Genomic DNA, 15,774 nt, shown 5'->3' with positions numbered 1-15,774 from the left:
GAGTACCCGGACCTCTTCGACGATAAGTTGGGGAAGCTGCCACTTGCATACAAGATCGCAACTGACCCCTCGGTAGTGCCTGTGATCCGTGCCCCACACAGGGTGTCGTTTGCCATGAAGGGCAAGGTTGAAGCCATGCTGAAAAACATGGTTGACATGGGAGTGCTGGAAGCCGTCAGCGATCCCACCGAGTGGGTCTCCACCATGGTCGCCACCATGAAGAAAGGGAGGAACAAGGGGAGGATATCAGCGTTATACTGATATGGCTGGGCGTGGTTAGTGGTGTTGAGGTAGCTACGTTATAGGTTGCATGCATAAACCATCTACACAAACCTAGACTCAGTAAAGGTTACAGTGTGTCACACTCCACTCCTTTACAGCTTTAACACCACTTGACCAAGGGGGGGGGTTCTATTTTACAACTGCTTTAGTGATGTTTAGAAAGTGCACATGTAGGAGAAACTGTTTGTTTGCCACATTGCCCAAGCTTAGCCAACTTGTTAACTTTTTTTTATTTGATGTATTGTGTGCATGGAAGCTTTGAAAAGGATGCAGAGGTGGTACTAGCTAATAGAGAGAGAGGTTGGACAGACCGAGATTGTTTTCTCTGGAATGCCGGAGGATGCGGGAGACCCGATAAAGATTTAGATTCTAAAATTATTAGAGGCATAGAGGGCAGATGGTCAAAATCCTTTTCCCAGGATGGAAAAATCAAATACCCCATTAAGGTGAGGTGGACAAAGTTCAAAGGAGTTGTGCAGGGCAAGTTTTATTTTAAAATCACACTCATGGTGGTGAGTGCCAGGAACTCCGTCTAGGGTGCTGGTTGAAGCGGATATGTTAGCAGTATTTAAAAGACTTTTGGATAGGCATATAGATATGCAGGAAATTGAGGGATATGGGTTATGTGCAGGCAGATAAGTGATAGCCTTGGCATGATGTTTAAGAAGGAACTGCAGATGCTGGAAAATCGTAAAAATCACCCCACATCAGTCTGAAGAAGGGTTTCGGCCCGAAACGCTGCCTATTTCCTTCGCTCCATAGATGCTGCTGCACCCGCTGAGTTTCTCCAGCACTTTTGTCAGCCTTGGCATGATGTTCAGCACAAACATTGTGGGGCGAAGAGCCTGTTCTTGTGCTGTTCAATTTCATCAATTTGACAATGCTTTTGTTTATTTTTCATTCCAGCATCTGAGTGAATAACTGGCAAGGTCAGCCCATGCAAATTTACCCAATTTGTTCTATTTTCTAAAAAACACTATAAAATGAAGTTTATTTTAGTAAAATTATTCTTTTAATCAATTATTTGCATACTTTAAATGTAAAAATGATATGAATCCAGTTTTATACATGTGCTTATAATCTGCAAAAACATCTGCCACATTCACCCAGATGGTCTAACTATGCAGCAGTGATGTGTTAAGGCAGCCTGTGTTTAACCTCATCCAGTACTGCAAGATGCCAAATTGGGTTCCAAAACAGTTTTCCAATAAAGCTCAGTGTAAACAGGTTATCAATAAAACATTAAGTTACTCTACCTCTGTCACTGAATGCCCCACAATCTCGACTACTGAAGCAGTGATCTGTTCAGGACAGTTCTCCAGACTACCATACTCCCGCACCAGGCATCGCACGTTCACTGGGCTCAGAAACATATATTGTCCATCCTCCGCTGAAAAAGATAGAAATCAGCATCTCAGAAACCATTCAAAAGCAAAATATAAAATTGACACTAAAATCTCCATTTTGCCCCAGCCTACACATGACAACCATGGACAAAAAGTTCCTCTTGGAGTGTGAAGATCCCTGCTTAATGTCAATCTAATCTCCTTGAACACAGAGCACATTATATAGGTATGTTGCAAAACGTACCTGAAGATCGCTGAAAATCTGTCCCAGCCCGTGTGCGCGATTTTGGCGCCGTTTAGAGGGGGTCGGGTTTAAAACGCGATTTTCCCTAGGCTGTTCCAATCGAGGTTTTTCAGCCTAGTTAACTATTAACGAAAAATCGCTGGAAGATTCCGTCGCTTGAGCTATTATTAGTTTTAAGGGCTTTATTTAATTGTTATAGTAGGTTAAAATTTAACCTCTAAACCCACGACCGCCAACAACGGGCCGGATCTCATACAGGGGAAAACGGAAGGTAGGGGTAGGCTGTTCATTTTTACGTTAAAAAGGGCTTCTTAAGATCCCTTTATACAAACTTTGATGTTGCGAGTAGCTAATTTGGGGCCCATTATATCCCGCAGTATTTTTCTGGGGTACAAATCTACCGCAATGTGAACGTTCTAAACCAGCGCGTTCACAGGATCCCACTGGAAAGCCGATTTAAATGGACATTAATTTACAGCAATTGAACACTAAATTCCTTCCATTTGGCCTATAAATTAATGTAAATGAGATTTAAAAATCATGTTTTATTGTGAATTATTTGTGAATATTATTTGGAAACTTAGGCTATTTAAAAATGTTAATCATTTATTAAGAAATGGATAGATGTTTAGATCTAGTAATTGAAGTTTGGAATTAGCTACAATTGGGTAACTAACTAATTATTTGCTTTAATTTCAGGTCATCCAAGTAAGATTGTTTTATATTTGTTTCAGAATGCTTCAATCTATAATAACTGAAAATTTATTTCAGTTCTTTTAATTTTTAAGAAAGTTATGGGCTTTTGACTGTCCACGATCACAGCTTTTTTGTTATGTCCATAGAAAATCAATAGGGAACAAGATGCTAATTTCTGAGTATGAAAATGGCCATAACTTTTTAAATACTGGAGATATGAAAGTGAATGAGGTGTCAAATTAAACTTATTTTTGTGCTTTATCTGATGGGATAAATTGCAGACTTGATTTTTTAAATCTCAAAGTTTTGTAACATTTTAAATCTCAAAATTTTGTGACATTGTAACATTGCTACATTATAATTTTTTCAATGATGTTCGAAGACTAATGTCTTATATTCACCACACTTTGCTTTTAAGGAAATACACGTTTATATGCCAATGGCATCCTTCTTCTTCAAGCAATTACCAACACTTATTGAACGAGATTGGCATATTCCAAACAAATACATTCATTCACACAAAAACAATTAATTTAATTGCTTACAAGACAAAAAATAAGATTTATTAAATACATTATCAATTGAAAAGCTCACCCTGGTAGAAATAATAGTAGTAGTTTGTTGACAATCTTCCTTTGATAGCATCAGCTGAAAGTTCTGATTCATCTTGTCCACATTCAGTCTCACCGCAAGCTCCTTCTGTTACTTCACAATCATCCACTGATTCTGAAAGAGTGACCGATTCATTCAAGGCAGTGCAGCACATGGCAATGGCCTCTTCTTGTGGTTCATCAATAATTTCATCAAATGCAGATGCGTAGGCCAATACATGCTGTCAGGAAAAATGCAGACCAGGTCAGATCAAATTTTGAAACATGCTCCCTCTGTAGTATCAGTATTTTTTTTAATTACTTACAATCACAGGAATATTACATTGCCATATTATGTTGGCTACTATCACATTTCCCCAAATTTGCTGTATGTAAAAAAAAATCATTGGAAGCCACCAACCTTGCGCAGAATGGGGGCTGTATGAGAATTAGGATGATTATCAGTTTCAGACAAGTTATATAATGGGATGAGGACGTCAATCAGTCTATTCACAAAAGGAAACAATAGCAAAAATCTACACACTAGCTGTTTCTGTTGCAAACTAACTGAAGTATTTGCAGCATTTTGACATTTAAGCATTTTCCTGCAGCTATAGCTTGTTCACCTGGAATGTATCAGCGTACAAAGGTAGTGGAAGCAGACTTCTTACAAACTTTCTCAAAGGAATTTTGTATATACCTCGGAATGACAAAAAGTGCACTGAACCACGGGTGAAGACTATGGATCACTGAATGGCTCTAAAAAGCTGCCACAGGCACAATGGGTCAGTTATCCTCTGTGGCCTTATTATTCAAAGCGGAGTCAAAGAACGCCAGTTGCAAATGGAAATGAGGCCAAGAAAATGATTTGTATTATACCAACTGGTTCTTCTTAAATTACATAATTTATTAATAATGCAGAATGGTTTTAGATTTTGAGTGTTTTCAGGGGTGAGTGAAAATTCAAGGAGCAGTACCCACGGCTCGACAAATTTTGAAAAGACAGTTATAATTCATCATAACTACACACAATCAACATTCTCAGCTACAATTAGACACCAAGCCATTAGAACTTGAAATCTAGCCATCTGATCACAATCCAGCAACCTATACGTGCAAATACATGTTGATAATATAACCTTTGGAATATAGCAGATTCTATCCACCTTTAAAAAGGCTCAGCAAAATTATGCATTTGACTAAATAGGTTCTTGGGGAAAGTGCGGAGAAATATGCCAAAGGAAAAATCCCTTCAGTTAATGTAGTGTTCCCATTAGATTTTTGTTTTTGATAGACATGAAAAAGGTGGTACGAATCTCCATGTTTAAATACAACGATGAAACATTCCATGATGAAAGTTTTATAGATGGTTCACAAACAGCAAATACAGATTGAATAAAGGAAGATGAAGACATTTTAAAAATAGATGATAACATTAGTACTAACATGGTTCTTGTCGCCTGCGGATGTATTATGTTCAATCTCTGCCACAGGGTCTGAATCAATGGTCAGTTCCTCAAGTTTAAACATTGTGTCAAGAACATCCTTCTCTGGAGGTCCCAGCAACTCTTGCTCACGATTCTGCAATTTAAAAACAGACATTGAAAAGACAACTGAACTGCTATTTCAAAATCTAGAGCACAATATTGCACTTTAAAGTCTAAATGGCGGAATAAATTTTTATCATCACTGACTACATTTAACAGGCTTCCCGCCTTGTTGCTGTAGTAACAGGATGCAAGGCTGGTGCTAATTACTGTACTTTTCACAGCACTATTGCAACTTCTGGCTCACATTCCTAACAGAATAATTTTAATACAGATGGGGGGGGGGGGTGAAGATTCTATATCAGAGAGAAAATTGTCCACGTAAGCATTTAGCTATTTCTACCACACCACTTTAGATCATCACCACCTATTTAAGCTGGGGACGTGTAATCAGCAATGCTTTTAAAAATGGCATGCACTACCGTTCAAGCTGGTGGCAACTTCTCACATCTTGATTCATCATGTTAATTTACGCCTTTTGATCCACACCCCCCCCCCATCATAAATTTTACAATTATAACCTTGAGTCTGTCACGTTTGGCCTTGCTATCTCCATTGCAGACTCAGTCATTATCTAATCTTTCCCCAATTTTCGGAATCACACCTCATTTCTCTCCCCCAAAGCCATTTTCTCTACCTCCGAAATATTCTCCTATTTCCCTTCAAGGCCTCTGATAACATCTTTTCACATCCAACTCCGACTTCCACATTCCTATTCCCAGTGAACTGTTAACCACGTGGCACTGATATTAGCTGATAGTATTAACATTTTGCCCTCTTTGCGACTGGATCCTTGACTTCCTTATCAGCAGACCACAAGCAGAGACTGCATTTTGGGCTGTGCGCTGACCCCCCCCCCCCTCCCCCTCCCCTCCCTTCTCTACACGCAACTGTGTGGCGAAGCACAACTCTAATGCCATCTTCAGATTTGCTCATGTGCCTGTGATGTTGATGCAAGCAAGATTTCCGTTGCACTTGTACCTCAATGTACTTGTGGATATGACAATAAGCTCAACATGGCTTCCAAGGAAGCAAGTCACCATCTGAATCTTCCGCAATGATCCATTCATCTCCAACCCTATCCAACAGGAAGGTAGGAATGCAACAAAATATCCTACTATGCCTGGATAGATACAACTCCATCACAAAACCTTGCGACCATGAAGGCAAGAGTAGCTTGCTTAATTAATAACACTTTCACCATCCTATACACACCCCCAGAGTCACAAAAGACATCATATGCGATCTCTCAAACATAATTTCTTCTCACTCCTCCTCTACTCTACCTAGCTGACCATAATTATCCTCTGAAGTTGCTCTGCAATCAAATAGCACTCAGTATGTTCCACTCTTCATTTTCAAACCTGTCTTTGGTCGCGAAGCCTCAACTATATGATGGCTAAATTTAGCTTCTTAATAAACTTCTTTTTTTTTTTAATTACACAACCAATAATGGCTATAATTTCAAGCAACAAGGCTGCAAGTTCTGGAATTCCTTTTCAAAACTCCTCTCTACATTATAGCTATAGGACACACGACAGAATCCACCATAACAACCGTTTTCAGGTATAGAAATTGGCTACTGAAGCTCAAGTAAACTGTCCTAACACCACCTTGAGGCTCAGTATGAAGTTTGTGTTCTCTGGGGAAATGTCTGAAGACATTTTGCTATGAAAAGGGTAATATAAAAATACAAATTGTTATGAACATAGTAGCACGAACTTTGAAAGTAGATTTTGTACCTTTAATTCTTGCAAGGCCAGTTCAATGAAGCAAGATTCAGGTGTATTCTTTTCCTCCTCATACTCTCTCAGTAGAGCTGCTCTCTCTTTTTCTATCACATGCTGCATAACTTGCTGCTTTGAAGCCAGAAGCAATTTTGAATACTGGCGGTGTTCTTCATCCACTGTTTTATTCAAATTAAGTGCAGCACATTGCAAGGAAGGAAGAATTTTTTTTTAAAAGAGCAAAATCAGTTTAGAATGAAATGTCAATCTAATTACTGCAAAGTTGCACCCAATAAATTACAGCAGGACTGACAAAGAATAAATTCAAGTCTGAAGAAGGGTTTCGGCCCGAAACGTCGCCTATTTCCTTCGCTCCATAGATGCTGCTGCACCCGCTGAGTTTCTCCAGCAATTTTGTGTACCCAAGAATAAATTCAAGGCAGTCATGTTAAGATTAAGAGCTACTTTGATCAGCAGATATTTAGAAAACTATGAATGGGATCCTTGCACTTCGCTCCATTGAGTAGGAAGCAATTCATTAACATCATTTCGTGTTTTAGCTTTAATAGCAAGTGGTGGCGTGGGAAGACTGGATGCCACTAATCCAAATCCAGGTCAGACGGACATTTGGCCGAAATCTGCCGTCTGATAACAGTTCATAGGTAACGTTAGTGGTGTGCAGGAAGGAACTGCAGATACTGGTTTAAACCAAAGATAGAGCCATTAAGCTGGAGTAACTCAGCGGGTCAGACAGGATCGCTGGAGAATAGGTGATATTTCAGATCAAGGCCCTCTCGAAGTAGGGTCTCGACCCGAAACGTCACCAAATCCTTTTCTCCAGAGATGGTTTCTCAACTGCGTTAGTGGTGTGTTGGTTAGTAGTAGCATTTTACATTAAATGAGTCACATGAGACCTGCAATTATACAGCAAATGAGCAAAATAGGTAAGTATATAGCACTTGATTTACTGAGTGCAATAGTCCCATTACAGAAAACCAAATAACTTTGTGTGTAACTTGAGAAAGGACTATTTTATCAGTGGAGCAAATGTCAATGTAGATATACAAAGCCACCTCCCACAACAGTATCACATGACAATTAGAATTGGCACAAAGACGTCCCAGTTCCCTTTTGGCTTTTAATATCAGAACAATGTAGATAAATTTAATAATTCTACTAAAGGTCAACTACAAATTTAAACCTAACACATTACTGAAATACATGTCGAGTCCCCAATCAAGCCTATGTACAATCAATTTTCCATTATGGAAATAGGCCAATTTGAGCTTGAAGTATCTTTAGAATTCAAATATTTTGCCTTGAGACACACGCACATCAGCATATGGGCCAGAGTTTTCAAATTGTTCAATACCAAATTTAAATAAAGCTAAATCTTAATTCTTCAACAGGTTTGGAATTAATTTTTTTACAATGCATTATACTTGCAATAATGGTGTTTGCATTTCATTCCATCCATTGTATCTAATCTTTATGCAACTTTAATAATACTTCAGCACAAATGTAATTACTTTGAGCTATTGTAGAGCCTAAATGTTATTGGCATTATACTTTCTGTAGCTCTGTACAAATAAGAGTTGTTTGGGCCATTTGAAACTGTACCAATCAACATCTTTTCAACCAGCCATAATTTAAAATACAATCGGAACCGCCTGCCCAACACTGTTCCAGGATGGGACCTGAATTAGTGGGTCCTGAAGAGCATCAATGTTTCCACTAACCTCCCAAGTGAATTGGTTCAATTCTCATCCACATGGATTTGGGTAAAGCCATCAGAGTACCTTTCTCCCTACGCATCAACTGCATGGTCATCGTATCGTCCACATTATACTGCCGAGTTTCCAGGGCAATCACACTGAAACAAAGCAACACGTCTTAACTCCACATGATTCACTAAGGGTTCAACGGATACTACACTGGTCACATTCACAAGGATTAAATCTTTACATCTTTATGCCGATTACTATGACAAATAGAACTAGTTTGAAAATTAAATGAAAATGAGCAGCATAAGAGCATAATAGCCGCATTATTAACACATCAATTTACTGCACCATACCAAATTCAGCTCTGAAAAGTTAAGGTGATGTGGAATGCAGTTACATGCGGTGAGGTCAATGACTGGCTAGTATCATTAGCCCGGCCCTCCCTGTATTGATCACCGCGACTCCCCGGGGAGAGAGAGGGATGGAGCCAGGGCTGTGTGCTTGAAGCACGGCAACTGGAGGGGCGGGAGCGTTGCCCCGGGACCGTAAGGGAACGACCCACCTCCCCCTCTCCAATCCCCCCTCACACTCCCCTCCCCGTCTACCCCTTGCTTCCCCCTCCACCTGGGGTAGATCTACCCGAGCCGAGAAAACATTACTCCAGCGCGGGGCCCCCTTAGGCGCGGGGTCCAATTGGGAGCTCTCAGCAGCCCTGAGCCTCCGAATCGGTCACTACAAATCAACCTACCAGTCAGCACCGCCAGCGGCTGGAAAGTCAGCGACGCCAGCGGTGGAATCCAGTGCTGCTGAAACTAGCTAACGTTGAGGGAGATTGAGGTAGCGTCAATTACGTGGGCTGAGCCTACATAATTGACGCTCGCTCTCCCTCCACTGGGCTCAAGACACGCCCCATCAGCGAGTCAGATGTGATCTCACCTCTCATCTCTTTAAAATTTTATCAGATAACAGCCAAAATTGTCATATTTAGACTAACTTTAGAGAACGCCAACCAGCAATCACCCCATACAACAGCCCCTATCCTACACACTAGGGACAATTTACAATTTTACAGAAGCCAATTAACCTGCAAACCTGAATGTATTTAGGGTGCAAGAAGAAACCAGAGTATCTGGAGAAAACCCAGGCAGTCACAGGGAGAATGTACAAACTCCATACAGACAGCACCCATAGTCAGGATAGCATGTTATAGCATCTTAACATTGTTTTTTCCCCCAATGAAGGAGAAAAACAGTATACATGCATAAATTGGCTTGAAATTACTAACTTAACCCCACAACTGAACTGAACTTTATTTATAGAGCACTTTAAAAACAACCAGTGTTGCAACAAAGTGCTACACATGACTAATCATAAACATAAAACAAAACAATAAAAACATTAAAAGACAATAAAAACAATAAAAAACAATAATAGAAACACTAAAACAAGAGCAAAGTCTCATGCAGGGGCGAAAGCCAAGGAATAGAAAAGGGTTTTAAGACTAGTTTTGAAAATGGACAGTGAAGGGGCCTGTCTAATGTGCAAAGGTAGAGTGTTCCATAATGTCGGAGCAGCAACAGAGAAGGCTCTATCCCCTCTGAGCTGCCGCTTAGACCTCGGTACCTCCAGGAGCAGCTGATCAGCTGACCTGAGGCACTGAGCATGAGCGTAGGGATGAAGCAGCTCAGAGAGGTAAGGCGGGGCGAGACCATTTAAAGATTTAAAAACAAATAAAATAATCTTAAAATGAACTCTAAAGTACACAGGCAGCCAGTGGAGGGAGGCCAGAATAGGCGTTATGTGCTCCCTCTTACGTGTTCCAGTTAAAAGGCGAGCAGCAGCATTCTGAACCAACTGGAGACGTGCAAGGGAAGATTGGCTAACTCCAAAATAAAGTGCGTTACAGTAATCCAGCCGAGACGTAATGAAGGCATGGATTACTGTTTCAAAATGCTGTCGCTCAAGAATGAGCTTCACCTTTGCCAGCTGCCTTAAATGAAGAAGCTGGACTTAACTATCGCGCCTATTTGACGATCTAATTTAAAATCACTGTCCATCTTAAAACCCAAGTTTAAAACTATTGGCTTCACATACAGTGCCAAGGGACCCAAGTCAACAGGGGGAGGTTCATGGGAGCCATTGGGACCAAACACTATCACTTCTGTTTTCTTTTCATTAAAATTTAAAAAGTTTAGGGCCATCCAGGATTTAATGTCATCAAGACATAACAGAAGTGGTTTGACTGAGAAAGCATCTTTCTTCTTCAGCGGCACATATATCTGACTATCATCAGCATAACAATGAAAAGAGATGCCATGCTTTCTAAGAATGGAACCCAAAGTAAGTACAGTGAGAAAAGCAGGGCCCTAAAATTGAACCCTGTGGAACCCCATATGACAGAGGAGCGGAGGAGGATTCAGAACCAGCAAGGCTTACACACATAGTTCTGTCTGCCAGATAAGATCTGAACCATTCCAGGGCACTGCCACAAATGCCCACTAGGTGCTGTAACCGAGATACTAAAATAACATGATCCACTGTATCAAAGGCAGCAGATAGGTCCAGCAGGACAAGAATCACATAATCACCAGAATCATTAGCTAGGAGGATGTCATTAAAACAACTTTGCAAACATTACTCTAATAGAATGCACATCCGAGCTACCACCCCCCTTTATTATGGCAACTAAATACTCTTCTGACAATAATGCCACAGGGTTTGATTCTTTTTTTAATGTGACACCACCATCTTTGCAACTAGAAGATATGCAATTACTTGAAAGAATCGACTCACCTCTTTAGGTCTTTCTTATGGACAGCTTCATAACAGATAGGGCATGTGCCCCAGGTCTTATCACTCAGGGATAGATAATGAAGAATACATGCCCAACAGTAGATGTGCCCACAGCGAGTAATCTTTGCAGCAGAGGGTGGATACAAACAGATTGGGCACGAGGGGACTTCATGACTACATATACGCTAAAAAAAGAGGCCACGTGTCAGTAACCCAAACTCAACAATACATCAGTACAGAGCACAGGAACAAAACTGACAAAGAAAAATAACTGAAACATCAACTGATTCATTTATAATGGGAATCTGGAATCTAGGATGGAAATATGAAATATTAGAGGTCATAGCTTTGAGGTAATGAGTGTTCATAACACAACAGGCCTTTCGGCTCATAATGTCTGTGCCAAATATGATACCAAGACCAACCCTATATGCATGTACATAATCCATATCCCCCATATTCATGTGATTATCCAAAAGTCTCTTAAATACCAGTATTATACCAGCCTCCACCATCACCACCCCCAACAGCATGTTTCAGGCACTCATTACCTTCAAATAAAACCTGCCCACACATCATCTTTAAAATGTTCCCGCCATAATACTATGCCCTCTATTTGATATTTCCATCCGCAAATAGATTCTGGCTGGCTACCCTATCTATGATTCTCATAATTTTATACATCTCTCGCAGGTCTCCCCACAACCTCCAATTTTGCAAAGAAAATAATCCAAGTCTGTCCAACTTCTCCCTGCAACTAAAATCCTCTAACCAAGGCAGCATTCTGGCAAACCACCTCTGCAACCGTTTTAAAACTTCCACAACCTCCTTGTAATGGTGCAACCAGAACTGGAAGCAATACTCCAAACAGTGCTAATCGAAGTCTAAAAAAAGCCTCCTGACTCTTGTGCCGAATGAAGGCAAGCATCCATATGTGCCTTCTTCACCACTCTCTACTTGTGCTGCTACTTTCAGGGAGTTAGGGACTTGGCTCCTGAGATCCCTCTGTACCTCCACGCTCTTACGGGTAAAGTCATTAATTGTATATTTTCCACTTACAAGCCACTTCCACTTTTCCCCAAAGCATCTTAAGTAGTTCCAATAAGGTTCTGACATTGACCATTGTTTTCCCAAGGGAATATCCCTCAGGGATATTGAGAACTATCCCCATTATCCAAAATACAAAAATGCTTACCACTTGCTGTACAAAGTCCCAGTTCACCAATGTATCTGGGTCAGCAAAGTGAATACTGTAGTCCTGCTCCTCGGAAACCACAAACTGACAGCTTGAATAGAAAAGACGGGCAATTAACCAACAAAACCCATCAGTTTAAATTAGATATTAGAACAGACAATTAACATTTGTATTTGTTTGTAATCGTCTATTGTCCTGACGTCTGTTAAACATTAGGCATACTATTTAGATACAAAGATAGATCTTAATGGGACATCAGCGGTATAAAGTAACAATTATTTTGAAGGATCAACAAAGAGCTTGCTTTAATGAATTCTGCACCAACTAAAACAAAGAAGTTCTGAGCCGCCCAAAATAAAGCAAGACGCATACTCACATTCTTTGTCAAATACCCAGAAAAGTAGTCGTTGGAATTGAAAACACAATTATTCAAATCAAAATGAACAAATTTAGGTCGGTGAATTCATTTGGCTCCACTTACTTGGCTTGCAGAAACTGCTCCTTGTTGAATGGCTTGTGTTTATGTCCCCACCTGTTCCTTTTACCCCAGCGTCCGTGACAACTGCCATCATAATGTGATCCTGACTGGCCACGAGGTTCAAATGTAAAATTTAACAAGTGGTTTAGGCTTATCTTCTTAGGACCAGTAAACTGGGCAGGGCTGAACTCTGCCCTTTGCACCTCTGCTACCTGCAAATGGAAGAGTAGCAGTCCTTTAAATTCCAATAAAACACTCTCTCCGCTACACTCCAAACTTGATACGTTGTTGTGCACTGCTTTAGGTTCAATGGGGATCAACCCTCAAGAATTGTGCTTGATCCATCAATCGAGTAGTTGCTGCTCTTGGCCAGCACTCACTAGTTGGACTAAATCTTCATCCAACAGTTATGTAAATCAACAGTGTGCAACTATAGAAAAACTGTTGTCTTCAGCACAGCACAAATGATGACACTTTCATAGTGATGAATGGACATAATGGAAGAGCTCAAAATAGAAACATAGAAAATAGGTGCAGGAGTAGGCCATTCGGCCCTTCGAGCCTGCACCGCCATTCAATATGATCATGGCTGATCATCCAACTCAGTATCCTGTACCTGCCTTCTCTCCATACCCCCTGATCCCTTTAGCCACAGGGGCCACATCTAACTCCCTCTTAAATATAGCCAATGAACTAGCCTCAACTACATAGAAACATAACAGTCCATTCAGACTGACAGCCATGCATCAGCTAAATTAGCTAAGTGAGGGGGGGGGGGGGGGGAACAATCCATGTCTGAATATGTAGGTCCTCCAATAAGTGTCACACTACATTTCAAACTCAAGCTTGAAATATTATCTCTTTGGTATTTTATCCCAACTAATCCCTATGTAAAAAGCAGTTAATAATTTGTTCTGCTAATGGATCTTGGAGAAAATATTAACTATTCCCTGCACTGCATCATACATCTGTATTAAGTAAATCCAAGTACGAATAGACAATCTTACCTCCTCCCGTCTACCACCATTACCAAAAGTGCTAAAGGATTTGTTGGCACCACGTGCAGGGGGTCTCTTGTCAAAAGCTTTGCTTTTCTGTGGAATGGAGCGCCTGGTCTGGTTGCATACATTTTCATTTTTGGGAAAAGTCGTGTCTCGTTTTCTGTTGTAGCGTTTTGATCCATTTCCACATTTACCATCTGAAAAAAGTTTAAAATGGATGTTCATTTTTACCCTAATGGATAGAACCTTCAACCAGACTGACAGGATCTTGCTACCCATGCAAAATGCTCAAAGTATTTGGTTGCTGCTAAAAATTGGTATGCTACTCAAGTGCCCAAATCTTACATGCAAATGCTGTCTGCACCTATATTCTTACTGAATATTAAATCAAAATGCCTACAAAGGTCTTTTGCATAAACCTTTCAGCACTGTACTCTCTGAATCACTTAAGAAATTATGAATAAGTACAACTGCTGAAGAAAATATTAAGGCCCTTGACGTTTTATTATAAAGCTGGTAAGGAGAATAATATTGTTTTTTTAATTAAAAGTAATGGCCAAAAGCCAAAGAGCAATAAAGTATAGCATGTATCATTTCCAGGTTTACCCATCACAAGCCTACGACCATTTAAACATCACAGTAAGAGTACAATGGAATTGGATTTCTATATTCAAAACTTTCCCAAAGTAGTTTTGTGACAAAAAATTGGAAAACTCCATCTATATTTAATTATGCATCGTTAGCTGAACAGCAATTTCTACAGAAACCATTCAGATTCCTCAACCGATATATTGCATGAGCACAATTTCTTGTACTCAACTTGGAGTTGGTGAAGGAATGCAATCAAGAGGTTGGCCTGAAACTCCATGGTGCACATCCTGTGGCGCAGTGGCGGCAGCCCTGTCAGCAGCGCGTTAGTTTTTTCAACTTTTTTTTATTTTTTTTAGTATGTTTTAAAGTGTGTTTTTAATGTTTCTTTGTGTGTTTTGTGTGGGGGGGTGGTGTGGGGGAAACCGTTTCGGCCGCCTCCTCCATGGAGAGGCGACTTTTTCCAGGTCGCCTCCCCCGTGGCCTAACAGCAAGGATCGGCGCGGCCTTTCCCTGAGACGCGCCCGGGGCTTCAGCGGCGGGCGCAGCGCGAACTCTCGGCGTGGAGCGGGCGAGCCCTCGCTGGAGGGGAGCGCTCCGTTTCACTGGCCCGCGGCAGCCGGCAGCCTGAAGCCGCGCGCGGTCTGCACAGTTCCAGCTGGCGCGTCCGCAGCCCGGGATCCCTCGTGGGGGACCCGGAGGAAGAAGAAGCCATCACTGCCGGCCCGCGGCCAACTTCTACCGCGGGCGCGGTGGCGACTTACCATCACCCCTGGAGGGGAGCTTCGACCGCCGGCCCTGCGGTCTGCGGTGCTTCTGGCTGCGACGCGGCGGGAACTTTAAACTTTAAATCTCGACCGCCGGCCTACACCAACTTAAAGCCGCGGTCTCCGGTGGGGAAGAGCCGATCCTGGACTTACCTGGACTTGTACCTTGTCCTTTTACCATCTGGACGCCCGCAGCAACGGCTGCGGAGGGTTGAGGTCCCGACCACGGGGGAAAATGGAGGAGGACTGGCCAAATTGTGTGCCTTCCACCACAGTGATGAATGCTGTGGTGGATGTTTATGTTAAATTTTTATTGTGTTTTTGTGTGTGTTCTTTATCATTGTACCGCTGCTGACATATTCATTTCACATGCACTTTATGTGCAATGTGACAAATAAACCGTATTGTATTGAAGAAGAGGGGTGGATTTTGTGCTATTTGTCTATGAATTGGGAGAACTTTCAGAACCAATTGAGAACTGAAAGGTTGCTGGATGGACAACATTCTACACTAGCAAGAAATAGAAAATCAGTTAAGGTTTTTAAAGTATTTTGAAGAGTCGTGAAACCTACAACTGGAGAATTAGGAAATTACTGTATTTTGTATCAGTCTTCACAATAGAAGATAGCAAAATTACCAAAATTAGCAGAAATTCAAGCAGTAAAAGAGAAAACAGTTGAAAATAGCAGCTAGACTAATGGAAATAAAGGCTGAAGCAGTCCACCATATATTAGCTTTTAAATGAGGTGGCTGCAGAAATATAGATGTACTGTTCAATTTTTACTTTAAAATTTCT

The 15,774-nt window shown here is 41.0% G+C and overlaps 1 protein-coding gene across 1 annotated transcript in view; it reads right to left on the bottom strand.

Moving 5' to 3' along the window:
• Positions 1-15,774, bottom strand: part of rnf10 (ring finger protein 10) — a 33,757-nt gene that overhangs the window by 11,914 nt on the left and 6,069 nt on the right. Inside the window, exons 2-10 of the mRNA XM_033043663.1 lie at positions 13,630-13,820; positions 12,626-12,834; positions 12,145-12,235; positions 10,950-11,134; positions 8,172-8,305; positions 6,448-6,611; positions 4,605-4,739; positions 3,163-3,400; positions 1,539-1,672 (exon numbers count right to left, since the gene is read on the bottom strand). Coding sequence (XP_032899554.1) covers positions 1,539-1,672; positions 3,163-3,400; positions 4,605-4,739; positions 6,448-6,611; positions 8,172-8,305; positions 10,950-11,134; positions 12,145-12,235; positions 12,626-12,834; positions 13,630-13,820 — 1,481 coding nt within the window. The remainder of the gene's footprint in view (positions 1-1,538; positions 1,673-3,162; positions 3,401-4,604; positions 4,740-6,447; positions 6,612-8,171; positions 8,306-10,949; positions 11,135-12,144; positions 12,236-12,625; positions 12,835-13,629; positions 13,821-15,774) is intronic.

The sequence above is a fragment of the Amblyraja radiata genome, chromosome 25 (assembly GCF_010909765.2).
Source record: "Amblyraja radiata isolate CabotCenter1 chromosome 25, sAmbRad1.1.pri, whole genome shotgun sequence".
Taxonomy (NCBI): Eukaryota; Metazoa; Chordata; class Chondrichthyes; order Rajiformes; family Rajidae; genus Amblyraja; species Amblyraja radiata.
Note: the sequence above shows the minus strand (reverse complement) of the source record. Positions and strands in the feature narration are given on the sequence as shown.